Raw genomic sequence first — 13,991 nt, 5'->3', positions numbered from 1 at the left:
AAAAAAAGACTCTTGTTCATTGCTAATAACACTACTAAACAATGTTAAAACTCGACTGACTTTGTTAGGTTGTCGGTGATTTTAAAGAAAGAAAACCAACACAATTTCGTCGGTTATTTTTCACACAAAAATACATAACACTCTTAAAAAGAAATTATTATTTTTTAAAAAGAATTATTTTTTGTTAATTTTTAATTTTTTAAGTAAAATTAACTATCACATATCAATTTAAAATAAGAAGTTTTCATTGAAAAATATATATAAAAATAAAGAAATCATAAAAATAATATTTCGTGTTAAAATGGAACATAAAAAATGGAGTTTAAGGGTTAAAATGGAACAAGGCTAAAATAAAGTGTCAAAATGAAAAATGTGGAAAAGTTAGAGGGGCTATATATGTGTTTGGCCTGTTAAAAAAAACGTGTTGAATGATGAATTATTATAATATAAATATATATGAATGATTTTTGATAATATTCACAAATAATTTGTTTGACATAACATCATTAGAGACAGATGAATGTGAGTGATTGATGGGCTGCTAGTCTACTGCATGAAGGGACGAGCATGATACTACATCGTAATGTATCAAAAAAATTGGATCAATAATTTTTGGATTTAAAAATAAAATAAAATATTACTATATTAAAATGTTCATTTTAGTATTTGAATTGGCTTAAAAGTTGGTTAAACCTACTTTTAAGTCAGTTTTTGATTTCTGAAATTATTTGATCAATATAAAAATAACTTAAAATAAGTTCGGAAGTGTTCAGCAAAGTTAAAAATAACTTAAAATAAGTTTAAAATGACTTAAAAAAAGTTTAAAACCAAAAGTAGACCTCTACCTACTTTTGATTTTTTTTTAATTTAAAAGCTACTCCCTTTATCCAACAATATTTATCAACTATTGACTTTATATACTTCTTAAAAAACTATAAATAGAAGAGTAATTTTACTATATCACCTTTGAATATAATAAATATAATGTCTTGAAAAATGTAATAGGAAATGACTATAATTAATTATATGGGTAAATTAGAAACTAAGTGTAAAATTGTCCATTGATTTCATAAAGTGGACAAATATTGTTGGACATTCCAAAATAGTATAGTGGACAACTATTATTGGACGGAGGGAGTACTTTTTTTTAAGTCATACAAACATGAAACATCTCTTATTTTAGACCACAAATTTCAAAAAAAATAAAATTTAAACTCCGTATCAAGTCCTATGTAACATCTAGGCAAGCGAATAGACAATAATTTTACGTTATCAATATATAAATCTAAGTTAAGCTTTAAAAAAATGATATTCCCATCTGATCTAAGTGCAATGCAACCATAATGCCTGGTAATTTTTATTAATGTAATTGATCATCAGTACAAGAATACTGTTAACATTCAATTGAACCAGACATAGGCTATAATTTTCTCACTTTGATGATTTTCCTTTTATTTCATTGACATTTTGAGAACTTGTTAATTAATTTTTCGATCATTCAACTATACGGTACAATTTCACCATAGCATAAACGATGATTGAAGCAGAAACACATAGGCAAATCCAATGGGTAGCTTGCTGCGCGATTTCTGTTCTTGATGTAGTAGTATCAACCTGCTTTTCTTCTTCTTTTTGTTCTGTTTTCTGAGGTGCAATTCTGTTTTGAACATAAGAATCAAGATAAGCATAAAAATCAACTTTTTTTACTTGTATTAAGAAAAACACATTGTAGGTAGCAGAGGCGGATCCAAGACTTAAACTTAATGTTGTCAGTCTTTAAAGCTCTTTGTTATTGAACACATTGTATTTTTGAGATTATGAGTTCAAAATTTAATATTTTTGAAAGTTTAGCACTTTACACAGATATATATGTTATTCATAGGTTGCATCACGATGGGAACTTACGTAGGTAATGGCAGAAGTTTTGCTACAGCTGCTGGGACTGGAACTGGAACTGGTAGTTTTGGTTCTTGAGATTGAGTAGTATCTGATGGAGCAGCTGGCAAGGGCTCTTCATATGGGATCGGAACGTTATTAGCCTGTGAAATTTCATAGGTAACATAGTCAATGTGTAATTTTTTGGTTCCATTTTTGTGGATCTTGGTAAGTGTAATCAACATTTACAACTTACCAATTTCCTGAAGAGAGGATTGTAAAACATCTCAAAATATCTCTGTTTAGCCTGTTTTTGCCCCATGTTGAATTGTCTCCAGAATCCGTAGATTGATCCCATGTTCAACACTTTGTTAGCGTAAATCTTCCATGTATAACTGCATCGAAGCAATAATTTAAAACATCATGGAAATGACAAGATGATAAGCATTTTATCTTTACTAGTTTATTACCATTCCTCAATGCGCTTGAGACCTCCTTCCGATATCTTGTTCCAATATATAGAATCAACCTTGCATTTCTCAAAGAAATCAGCTATTTTATTGCTCGACTCGTCCCCATTGTAAGGATCAATATGGAAGCCTGAGACCCCATCAACGATTATTTCTGCAGGTCCTCCTTGATTTGTAGCAAATGTAGGCAATCCACAGTTCATTGCTTCAATAACGGTTAGTCCAAATGCTTCGTATAAAGCTGGTTGAACGAAAGCTCCCTTAGTGTCTGCGATAGTCCTATATAGCTCACTGTTTCTATATTTATCTGTTTGAGCTGCTATCCATCTCATTTGTCCCTTGAGATTGTATTTCTCAATCAATTCATGCATCTTCTTGATTTCAGCTGCCTCCTCTCGATCTTTTGATTTTGATGGATCGAAGAATCCACCAACAATAACAAGGTTTACCAGGTTCTGCAACTTCTTATTCTTCCCAAACCACTCAGTCAAGCCGGTTAGATTCTTCACTGTATCAAATCTCGCCATTGAAAATATAATCGGTCTTTTCCTGTCTGCAAGAAATCCACTGTTCCACAAAACATCTCCGATAAATACCAAATATCCAGTATAAGCAATGGAATAGGCTTAGAATAGGAAAATGAGGCAATTAGCTTACATGTGCTCATTGTTTTCCTCATTACTGTAAAGTAATTCCTCAATAGCAGGACCAAATTTAACGAATCGTTTCTTTCTCTCAGTGAAGGGGAAATAGGTAGACTGCTCAGCACCAGGAGCGGCAATGTTGAACTTTGGATCAAAAACATTGATACCTGAAACAACTCTGTAAAGCCCTGGCATTGTAAATGCTGTGTGGCTTTCATATTGTCCAGGCCTTGTCTCGCTGAAGTAGGAAAGTAGTGGCTTTTAGTGCTGGTCAATGCAGTATAATCGTTAAGTTACCTAAAAATACCGAAAGAGATGGTGCTAACCTTCCAGCAATTTCTTGATATGTGCTGGTGATGATAAAATCAGCAGCATTCATTGCCAATAAATCAGCAGTAAATTGGCAAGAAAAGTGGTACTTGGGATCAAATTCCTTCAACTTGACATCGGAATCTTCATACTTTGTTTTCTCTAATGCATGAGCAATGGTACCCTAAAGTTTTATCATTTTATAAGATCTTTCCGTTTAATCATCAAGAAAATAATGCAGCAAAAGTGATCAATTGTGGAACCTGAGTAACTCCAAGCTTGTTGGCCAATAGAGATGCCACTAAGTTTCCATCAGTGTAGTTTCCAATTATGAGGTCTGGTTTACCTTCCATGAGCTCAAGTATCTTAGCGGTAGCATCCTGGTGAGATAATATGTGACAATTCAAACTGGTTAGCTTAAAATACAGAATAAAACGTATGGATAGGTGAAAAGTTCTTCTAGCACACTTGCCTTGGCATAGTTCTCCAAGTAAGGATAGATATCAAACCGAGAAACCCATTGTCGAAGAACGCCCTTCTCTGTCCTGAATGGGATTCTCAGGATGTGTGAATGGGATGAGTTTAGTATAGGCTCCATTTCCTGATTGCATGTTGTCCCTCGAGCATCTGGTATGAGGCGAGTGACCTGCATACATCATGGAACCAAGAATCAATGATCTCGATCGTCTTAATCTCCTCACTGATCTTCAAAACTTTGCACAACTTACCACAAGAATCTTGGGCTTCATATTTAAGCCTTGCTGCTTGATTCTTCGTAACATTTCCTCCTCTAAAGCTCTTACTTGATCCAGAATATAAACAACCTGTTAAATACAAACGTGATGTCAACAATGCAAGTGTCGCGAAAAGTACTTGAGGGGAAAGGAGATCAATTGTTGTGTAATGTAGACCTGGCCTCCAGTATCGGGCAAACCAAGAACATCTGCTTGACCAAAGTAACCATGAATGGAGAAGATAACAATGTTGAATGTAGTAGGAAGCCTGCTGAAAAAGGATTCCATATTTATGGGATCCGGAGCTTGGAGTATCTCAGAAGCCAGTCTCATTGTCTCTCTTACTCTTCCGGCACTGTCTCCCCATCCTTTCTCAAATCCCCATTCTTTGAGCCTAGATTTTTCATAAACACAAAGAATCAAAAGGCAGCATAGTCTTGGTAAATCGCGTATCATAAGGGAAGCATATGAGAAGCTTACTTATGCTCAAAGTTCTTATACGGTGTGTCTTTGGAGAACGAAGATACAAAAACTTCGGCTACTATCAGTGCTGCTTGAAGCTTAGAGACACTATTCAGATTCTCATTGATCATTAGATTCTGCCAAGTTTCAATATTTACATCTCATTATATCATTCCTCAAGAGGAAAGGGTTTAATTTTCGATTTTCATACCTCTCCTTGATGATTAAGAGCTAGTAAGTAATCAAGCAAAGGCTGAGCTTCCTCTGGCTTTCCACCTAGCTTTGAAGACATAACTTTTGAGACGAAGTTAAGCCCATTTCCGACAGAAGAAGAAAGGGCTAACCGAGGATGAGAGTAGTCAAAAGCACCAAAATCTACTTCCAGTGCGTTATCATCCTTTGCCCTGATTATACATTCAACCATCAAACATAATCTTGAATGTTACAAAAGTGTGTCTTTACAATGAAACAATCTCCCCTTACCATTCCTCATCAAAGATCATCTCTTTGAATTTGAGATATTCTTTGGGTGAAATAGCTTCCACAGAGAGATTGTCCGCGTTAACTTTGACATAATCCCAGCAACCAGGATTGTGCCTTACTGCAAAAGCAACATAAGGTGGCACAACAGCTGCCTCCTGAAAATTTCAAAGAAAATCATTAAGCCTTGCAGTCAATCTTTGATTTTGTTTTTTTTCCTCAGTTATGTTGGTAAATGGTGCTGACCTGTGTGGAACTCAGAGTTTGTCCAAGTGAACCCTCCAAGACCTTGGTTCTTTCTGCCTTGTCTTCAATAGTATTTTCTATTTCTTCCATTAAATTTTTCAACTTCATCAGCCTACTTCCCGTAGCAATGAACCTTTCACATCCAATAAAGAAGCAAAAAAACAACAAACTAGTTAGCATTTGGAATAAACGTGTAGAGTGGAGAAAAAGGAACAAGAAAGGTGTTCACCTAGCGAAACATCTCTTCATATGATATCGGCTTTGTTTCAAAGCATCAGGCATGCTATCAGCAACTGGTGTAGTAGCCATTATGATTACGAGTTCAACGAAGAAAGTAGGTTGAAACTTGCTGTGAGGGTCCTTGATGCTTTGTCTTGTTACAAATGATGGTTGCAAAATGCTTTATATAAGGAAAGTTTGAATGAAAAGAGAAAGTAAGACATGAAAAGGGAATATGATATCAGCCAATGAGGGAGTGTAGAAGCCAAGATAAAGAAATTCCATGGTGCAAGTTTGTGCCAAAAGTGGCAAGAAGAAAGATGGAGACAAAAGTAAAGAATTCCCCTTTTGTATACCATCAAATCTTTGGTTTTGTGTTTCCAATATTTCATCGACTTGTCTTTGCTGGGATTTATTCTTTACCTAGTTTATGAGCAAAACTACAGCTGCCCTACTCTTCACTTTCACGCAGTGACATTGCGTATGCTATAGCTTAAGTCTTATTTGAGAGTCATATTAGAGATGGACTACTGTTAAAATGTTGTAACTAGAGCTATAATAACAGTGAAAGAACAAAACAATAGATTATTTGAAGCCAAAAGAACAGCAAAAACCAGCACCCATTAGATCCCCACCTACAATTTAACGAAAATGATGTAATAAATCAAAATAGATTATAACCATACTTAAATTCAAAGTTTTATCACGACATCATTGAATATTCAGTCATATTAAAAACAAGCATAGACTTGCATTGTAGTCATCATTACATGGGCCGTGGAGAACGCCAGCGTGCTCCGAACGATTATAACAATCTGGGAGGGCGGGCTCAAAACCACAAACTCTAAATAGTTTTCTGGCATCATTGTCACAAATATTAGGGCAAGTCAAGCAGATAAAATTAGGTTTAATAGCAAAACACAAAAACCAAACAGGCATGCTAAGCCCTAAATAGCGGAGTCAAGAATGGCTCCAAAGCATGCATATGCCAAATGAAGTCTTCAAGGAAGCTTTTGTTTGTTGAGACTCTAGCAATAGAACATGACCCTCTTCACATTATCCTTGAGAGCAGGAAGAGGTCTAACAGCAGCACCAGCACCTGGTGCTCGTGTGTTCCTTCCAGCAGCTCCTGCACCAAACCCTCTGCCAGCAGCTCCGCTTGTTACTGATCCACCGTCAGATGTCTCAGGCTCCATATAGAATCGAGCACGAAAAGCTGCCAAATGTGCATAATAGGCCGGGGGAACTGACAAGAGCAATAAAACTATATTATTCACTAGCATATTAAGATGAACTAGTCATTGGTGGGAACAGTAAATAAAAAAGGGAGACTAAAAATAAATTGAGTAAATGTCGAAGAAATTTATAAACAAGTGGTAAGGGCATACCGATGGAGACTGAACGTGTGCACCTTGCATATCTAAAAAAAGGAATAAAGACAATCAGAATGAGTTCAGTAGGAACATATCCAGAACAACCCGGTGAATTCAGAAGTACACTTACGTATAGCACAGGTTGTTTGTCAAAGACTGCAGTCCATCAGCCGTAAACTTGTTCTCGTCCCATAGAACATGGTAATGAGCTGGACGACTCGTACCCTACAGAACCAAAACATCTGTTATAATTACAGTTCGTCTTGACTTCAACCACCATCATGGTTATACATGATACAAAACTTTCACCTGTATGCCAGCATGACTACAAAGATAGAAATCAAACTCTGTTGGGTGGCAAATCTTCGAGTCAACAACAGTACCTGTACAGTTATGTTTTGACAATAAGATTCAAAATCAAGTACAAGAAGTCCAAAGTAGAAGTTAGAAAAACACTTACCAGGTATAATGTTCCCGCTCCGGTCAACTGCATTTCTGTCACGGTGGTTATTGGCAAAAAGTCTGGTATGATGTCGTTTCTGAACCACAACAAATGTAACTGGAGGCTGATAATTTGGCTCCAATGATGCACATGCCTGAGATTCAACTCAAGTCAATTCAATATTTGTTAGAGATAAAAGTAAATAAAAAATGAAATTTAACACAACACCTAGAACTAAAAAAAGACTAGTATAAATAACAAAAATGAACATACCTTGCGGATCGCATCAAGTTCATAAAGCAGAACTTGATAAAATTGCCCTTCACTAACACCATCCCTGAAGGAGAAAGTATTTCAGTTAAGCCAAAGGAGGAGAAGTAATTTGTACTGCACTTGTCAGGGCATTATATCACAATACCTGTAGAAAATGATTCTCTGAGGTTTTTGCCCAGTAGCTCTTCGGAAGGAGATAAGTAAGTCCCTGAATAATCATAAATAGGAAACACGAAGAACACAATATCATAATAAGAAAAGATTGATCCTCTCTCAAAAACCAAAGGGAGACACAAACAGCTAAAAATTCAAGTACACAGAAATACTAGAAAAAAGATAGCAATAAAATTATCATACTTAATCATGCCGCCAGACACAGTCCCTTTAACAGGATCTTGCCTAGTTGTGTACAGATCCTGAATAAGCTCTTGCCGATGGGCTTGAGCAGAAACTAGACCAGCATACTTTGTAATCTCAGGCCAATCTTGAGAAGCAACCACCTGCAAAGACAAATTATTTCACATTTCCTAACCTAGATAAAAATTTGGTCAACAAACTGAAAAACAAAGTGCTCAAAAATCCTACCGCAGCAATGGATGGGCTCGAGTCCTCTCCAGGGTGGGGATGGGTGACATCTGCACCAAAAATGATTGTAGGACGGTCGCTGACAAGGGGAATTCGCCTAGATATTGCATCAACTAGCACAGTGTTTCTTCCTCCCACCTTCACATTAATTTTCAGTGCTACATTGGCTAGATACTGTTTGCTCATCTTAAATACATGTTTTGTCAAACAGCACTGTGAGACAACTCCAAGCTCAGTCTCACAAATTCGTTTCAGGTCACCTGGTCAAGAATAAAAAATTCAGCCACTGCATAATCCAAAATTCTGCCATAGATCACAAGATGTCTCATCTTGGTCATACCATAAAGAGATCCATTATTGTCTGGCAAGATAACGACCAGGAGATCGAGCTCCTTCGATAGCGGCTGCAGCTTTGTCATGGCATCATGAAATCGAGTTTTCAAGACTCTCTCAACCTGATCAGGGCGTGCACTTGTAGGAGGCAGAACAGGATTCGGATTGAAGTTCTAAAAACCAAGATAGTAACATAAAATATTAAGTTAGAGACCAAGTACTTACAAAGAAAAGAAAGACTGCAATGTGCGTACTTACCATTCCGGATATTCCACACATTTGTGCAAGCTCAGAACAAAACCCGTGTGCAACACTGTCTTGCACATTGCGAGAAAAGTTAATGCAGATCCAATTGGCAACTGTTCCTCCATTAACCATTTTCTGTCAGTAGTAAGGGATACTATTTTAGGCATAGCAAAGCAAAGAGAAACAGTCTCACGACAACCGCCAGGATAGTCTATACTAAAAAATAAACCTCGGGTGTTTTCATTGAATAAAAATAATAAAAGCAAAATGCAACACAGGTTTTCTACTGATACGCACCAATAGTTGCAAATTAACTGAATAGAAACTAAAACCAAACAAAAGACATGAAACTTAAACGGTGTCAAAAGCAGCAGCTACCTTGTTCATCATGTTCCATTGGCCAACTTGTGGCAGGCAGTCTTTTTCTCGGCCATTATCATGATATTTAAGCTGCAGAAAATACACTCATTATCCAATCCTAACTAAAACTCCTTCACTGCACAAATCAAACTGTAGAAAGCCATGAAGAGAGGCTAACTTACCCAAGGTGGAGGCAAAATACGAGCCTCAACTTGTGCCAACTTGTCACTAATCTTAATACCAAACTCCTTGGCATATTTGTCCTCAGCATAGGCATTATGCTTCACAGTCTGACAGAGAAAGGAAAATAAATTGAAGTGAAATTTTATAACCAAAATATCATTGTCATGAACTGATTATAAATCTCCCTAATAAATCAAGACACAGCGACCAGAAATTATTTTCCAAGCTTTAACACAACATATGACAATTGTATAGCTTTGAAGAAATCTTCTATCAGCGATCGTGACAAATGCATAGCCTAAAAGAGATCTAACATTATTTTTCACATTGTGCATAACAATGAAACAACAGGGGAGGAGGACAATACAAATCAAAGATGGAATAGGATCATAACAGGATTAAAAACAAGCAATCGTTCACTAATAGCTCATAGCAAAGCAGGACATTAGCACATCATTATATTAACTTGTATCAAAATCACCACTTCTAACAAATTAAATTCCCCAACTACATAACCACACCCATGCAGCTATAAATCACAAATATAAATTAGATACTCATAGTCAAGTTCTCTTTTTTCACCAACTCATCACATTGACACAGTGTCACTCCTAATAAGCATACAAACCAACATGCATTTATACCAGAACAAAAAACACTAATTAACATGAAGTGCAGCAACTTAGAAACAGAATAGCAAGCACCAATAACAATTAATTTAACACACAGCAGTCAATGTACAAATATATATTAAAATATAAAGCAGACAATCAATTAGTCAACTACACCACAATCCAAATATATGTTCCACAAACATATAAATAAACAAAAGAGGCAGAGATCTAACCTCAAGAATATCACGCTCCCTATCTTGGGGACGCTGGCACGTCACTTTCAGAAGTGCAGTGATCTGTTTCTCATTCAAGCGCTTTGAGTACCTTTGTCCCTCCACAATCTTGCAGACCTGCACCATGATATATGTTTAGCTTAGAGAATTGATAAGATAATCAAAGACAACTAGTTTTCAAAGAGAGAGGCACTAACTTCCATTGGCAAGTAATTAGGTCTTTGCTGATTTCCAACTTGCAGACAAGGCCACTGGGTATGCTGAATTACAAACCCATAAGTTTCTCGAAAATATTCAATTACAGATTTCAAAGTACCCTTTTCATCAACAGGGAAGCTACCACAAAACAAAAGGGAAAACAAAGAGAAAAATAAGGATCAGCACCAAGAAAAAATCAAAGAAATTTTTACAGAAAAATGAAAAGGCAGCATTGTAGAAACACCACTGCTTGCAGCTACACATAATATGACTTTATACAAACGTTCTCAAATAACTAAAACTAAGCCCACATACGTTAACTCTCTTGTTGCTTGAGATGTTAAATTGGCAATGCGGTACTTCCGCCGCATATTTCCACGATGAGTAACCTCCACCTTCACACCTCTCAGTGCTTTTTTTATCTGCAGCTCAGCTCAACATCATCAATTACAAAATTAACCACGAAGCATGTTACCAAAGTAACACAACATATCTAGAAAGTACAATCTGCTACACGCTATAACTAGATGAAAAGGAAGACAAACCTCTAAACAATGACCAAAACTTTAGAACATTCTACTAACAAAAAAATACAAAAGTTCACCTTTACACGGTCAGCATCAGACAGTGGTCTAGATGACACATCACGGTTCAGAAGCTGTGTCACAAAATCAATGACCGGCAATGGCTCGATGAAGGAAGTGGAAGACATATCTGTACATTGATGCACAAAATTGAACATATGATTATTTAAATTGCTGTAGGGAGTTTTCAGAAGTAAAACTTCAAAGAAAATAGAAAACAACACAGCCCCAGAAAAAGTCAAGACTCCACATACCAATGTTCAGTGATAATCCCATTTGTGTGGGGCGAATGCTTTGATAGAAACCCCGCCAACTCTCTAAACCCTCGCCCAATGGTTGCCGTCTCCCTAAATTAGGAGAATAGAAAGAACGACCTACGGGACAATACCTGACATCCAACAAATTATTGAAATATATAAAAATGATATTCATAAATAAACATTTTTCTCTGTACATCATCATCACAATGAACAAAAACTACAGAAATATGTATTGCATTAAAAAAAAACATACTTAGATGTCGGCAACTCACGAAGCACAATATCCAGAACTTGCAGCGCCTCTTGGGGGGCATCAGCCTGCCTCCCTTCTAAAAACATCCCCAAGTGATGAAGATCAGCACGGGAAGCAAATTTGATCACAACTTTGAATTCCCTTTCCCTCCTGTTTCAATAAATAACCAAAAGACAAACATCAGAATTGCTATAAACTGAACAAGCAACTATTTCACACTGCAGCCATATATACCTGGCACCACCAGGCCCATCATCATCATCAGTAAGAGTGATTTTGAACTCTTTTTGAACAAATGGAAGGGGCCCTGCAGTGTATAGACTTTTCCTTCCATCATAAGCTGGAAGTCTCTTTCCAAGATGAGATTCTTGGTAAAGAAGCACCAGCTGTGCCATGACAGCACGGTTGACACCGCGTGAAGATACTTCAGGAGTAATGGTGACCTGAAATTCATTAAATAATGATTAACAATAGATATGACAAACCACAGGACCCTTAACCCCAAAAAATGAAAAACCAATGGGACAACATAAAATATGCCATGATAGAACAATACGATACTAAGTTTGAGCACTCACATCATACTGGTGCAAGTCTTTGTCAGGTAGCTCCGCAAAGAAGTGATTGGCTTTCACTATGCAACTCTGACCAAACTTTCCCTTCCCTGGACGCAGCGGAAACCTTAGTGATTTGCTAGACACAGGTGGAATTGTTTGGGTTGCAGCTGCTTCTGGCTGCACCGCCAGTTGCTGGAACTGTTGTGTCACTTGCAGAGTTGACATCTCAGGGGGCTCAGATGAGGAACCCACTTCCATGGATGTGTCAGCTGGTCTTCCATAAGGTATGGGCTGAGTAGTCATTACAGCTTGATGTTGAGTCTGTGTGGTTGCTTGGTGCAGCTCGGGAATTGGTGGCCTAGAAGGCCCACCAGAAGGTGCTCCACGGCCACCTATGCCACCATGTTGCTGGGGTGGTCCTCCACCTCGTTGTTGATGCTGCTGAGTCCCTCTGCCTTGCTGATAGTATTCAGGCTGTCCACCATATGACTGCTGAGGGGCCATTCCACGTGGTGGAGCTCCTCCACTACCACGGCCACCATATCCTCCCTGTTGTGGCCTCCAACCTCTTCCTCCACCTTCTTGTTGTAGCTGCTGGGGTGGACGCTGGCCACGACCCTGTCCACCACCTTGGTAGCCACCTTCTTGTTGATGTTGCTGGGGTGGACGCTGGCCACGACCCTGCCCTCCACCTTGGTAGCCACCTAGCTGTTGTTGCTGCTGGTGTGGTGGACGCATGCCACGACCCTGTCCTCCACCTTGGTATCCACCTTCTTGTTGTTGCTGCTGCGGTGGATACTGGCCACGACCCTGTCCCCCAACAGTTTCTTGAGACCCAGAGCTCTCACCTGAACCAGGTAACTCAGTTCTCCTCTTCCTCACCATCTTATCACCTACAATATATCAAACAACAATGATCGAAAAACATTCAGACATGTTAAAACAGAGAGCAACCACATCTCTTCAAAACTTTAATGCGTATACAACTAAAGTCCTCATAACCAAAAAAAATACCAACATCAAAACCCAAAGAACCTACATGCCTTTCAAAAACACAAAAGAGTACAAAAAAGGAAAGAAAAAAAACCTAGCAAAAAGTTCACTCTATCACCAACTTAAACTTAAAATACATTTGTAAAAACACAAACAGCAACGCTAGCGACTAAACGTGAAAACCTAAAAGATCTGATCATGAAGCAAACTCAACGACAACAACAGTAATGAAAAACTCACAGAGTAAAACTCACAACTAAAACCCCGGATCGACGAAAAAACTAACCCGAATACACAACCAGAACAGATCTATCCAACCAAAACACCACAAACTAAGCACAAATACAAACAGAAGTAACCTAACAGCAGAATCAGAAAACAAACAATAAAACCTGAAAACCCTAATCCGATCGTTACCTCAAAAGACGTCGCCGCCGTAAAAGCCAAATTCCGTTCTCTCCAGTAACCACAGCACCCAAAACGTACACAGAAAATAAAAAAAAAAGGGCAGAAAAAGTACTAAGAGAGATAGAGAGAGAAAACGAGTGAGGGGTGAAGACTGTGATTTGTAGAGAGAGAAAATCGATAAAACGAATGAGTATCGTGGTGACTCTGTGTCTTATAAAGCAAGGGTAGGTCGTTGAAAATGACAACTTAGCCCCTACATGTTCCGCTCTGTGTCCTTTTTGTTTGGACGCGAGTCCAACTCGGATGCTGATGTGGACACAACACCGACGTTGACTGGCTTAAAATAAGCTGGATAATAACGTGGATTATTATACACGTTAAATGCTTTCTTTAATTAATTAATTAAACTGATAGGATTAAGCAAAGGAGGAGTCACAATAATAATTCTTTATTGTAGCTTGATTTTGGTTTTTTTTTGTATTTGTTGTTTGCTTTATTTTATTTTTAATTTAATGTGAATATGTTTTGTTTGGATTTTTTTTTTCAATTGGTTTTTGTGTGTGGGATTGGTGGAGTTTAAAGTTATTAGAGCAGATTACTATTTTATTAGGTTGTTAATTATATACTTTAACTAATCTCAAATTCGGTAATTGGTAG

At 37.5% G+C, this 13,991-nt stretch overlaps 2 protein-coding genes across 2 annotated transcripts; both read right to left on the bottom strand.

Moving 5' to 3' along the window:
• Nucleotides 1–1,333: 1,333 nt before the first annotated feature.
• On the bottom strand, nucleotides 1,334–6,064 carry LOC102582945 (sucrose synthase 5-like). The gene is made up of 15 exons (XM_006364333.2): nucleotides 5,450–6,064; nucleotides 5,221–5,353; nucleotides 4,978–5,132; nucleotides 4,706–4,898; nucleotides 4,513–4,631; nucleotides 4,210–4,426; nucleotides 4,027–4,122; nucleotides 3,771–3,944; nucleotides 3,562–3,678; nucleotides 3,316–3,482; nucleotides 3,003–3,227; nucleotides 2,346–2,912; nucleotides 2,132–2,270; nucleotides 1,906–2,039; nucleotides 1,334–1,657 (listed from the first exon to the last, which is right to left on the bottom strand). The coding sequence occupies exons 1-15, from the start codon at nucleotides 5,527–5,529 to the stop codon at nucleotides 1,495–1,497; spliced, it is 2,679 nt and encodes an 892-aa protein (XP_006364395.1). The 5' UTR covers nucleotides 5,530–6,064; the 3' UTR covers nucleotides 1,334–1,494.
• A 104-nt stretch (nucleotides 6,065–6,168) lies between these two features.
• On the bottom strand, nucleotides 6,169–13,512 carry LOC102582607 (protein argonaute 1-like). The gene is made up of 22 exons (XM_006364332.2): nucleotides 13,344–13,512; nucleotides 11,955–12,826; nucleotides 11,611–11,819; nucleotides 11,377–11,526; nucleotides 11,118–11,251; nucleotides 10,884–10,993; nucleotides 10,595–10,701; nucleotides 10,279–10,417; nucleotides 10,082–10,198; nucleotides 9,234–9,341; nucleotides 9,070–9,141; nucleotides 8,704–8,826; nucleotides 8,453–8,618; nucleotides 8,113–8,372; nucleotides 7,885–8,027; nucleotides 7,673–7,735; nucleotides 7,528–7,591; nucleotides 7,273–7,408; nucleotides 7,122–7,195; nucleotides 6,943–7,037; nucleotides 6,828–6,859; nucleotides 6,169–6,685 (listed from the first exon to the last, which is right to left on the bottom strand). The coding sequence occupies exons 2-22, from the start codon at nucleotides 12,816–12,818 to the stop codon at nucleotides 6,468–6,470; spliced, it is 3,384 nt and encodes a 1,127-aa protein (XP_006364394.1). The 5' UTR covers nucleotides 12,819–12,826; nucleotides 13,344–13,512; the 3' UTR covers nucleotides 6,169–6,467.
• Between the last annotated feature and the right edge of the window lie 479 nt (nucleotides 13,513–13,991).

Source organism: Solanum tuberosum, unplaced genomic scaffold, assembly GCF_000226075.1.
Source record: "Solanum tuberosum cultivar DM 1-3 516 R44 unplaced genomic scaffold, SolTub_3.0 scf00489, whole genome shotgun sequence".
Lineage (NCBI taxonomy): Eukaryota > Viridiplantae > Streptophyta > Magnoliopsida > Solanales > Solanaceae > Solanum > Solanum tuberosum.
Note: the sequence above shows the minus strand (reverse complement) of the source record. Positions and strands in the feature narration are given on the sequence as shown.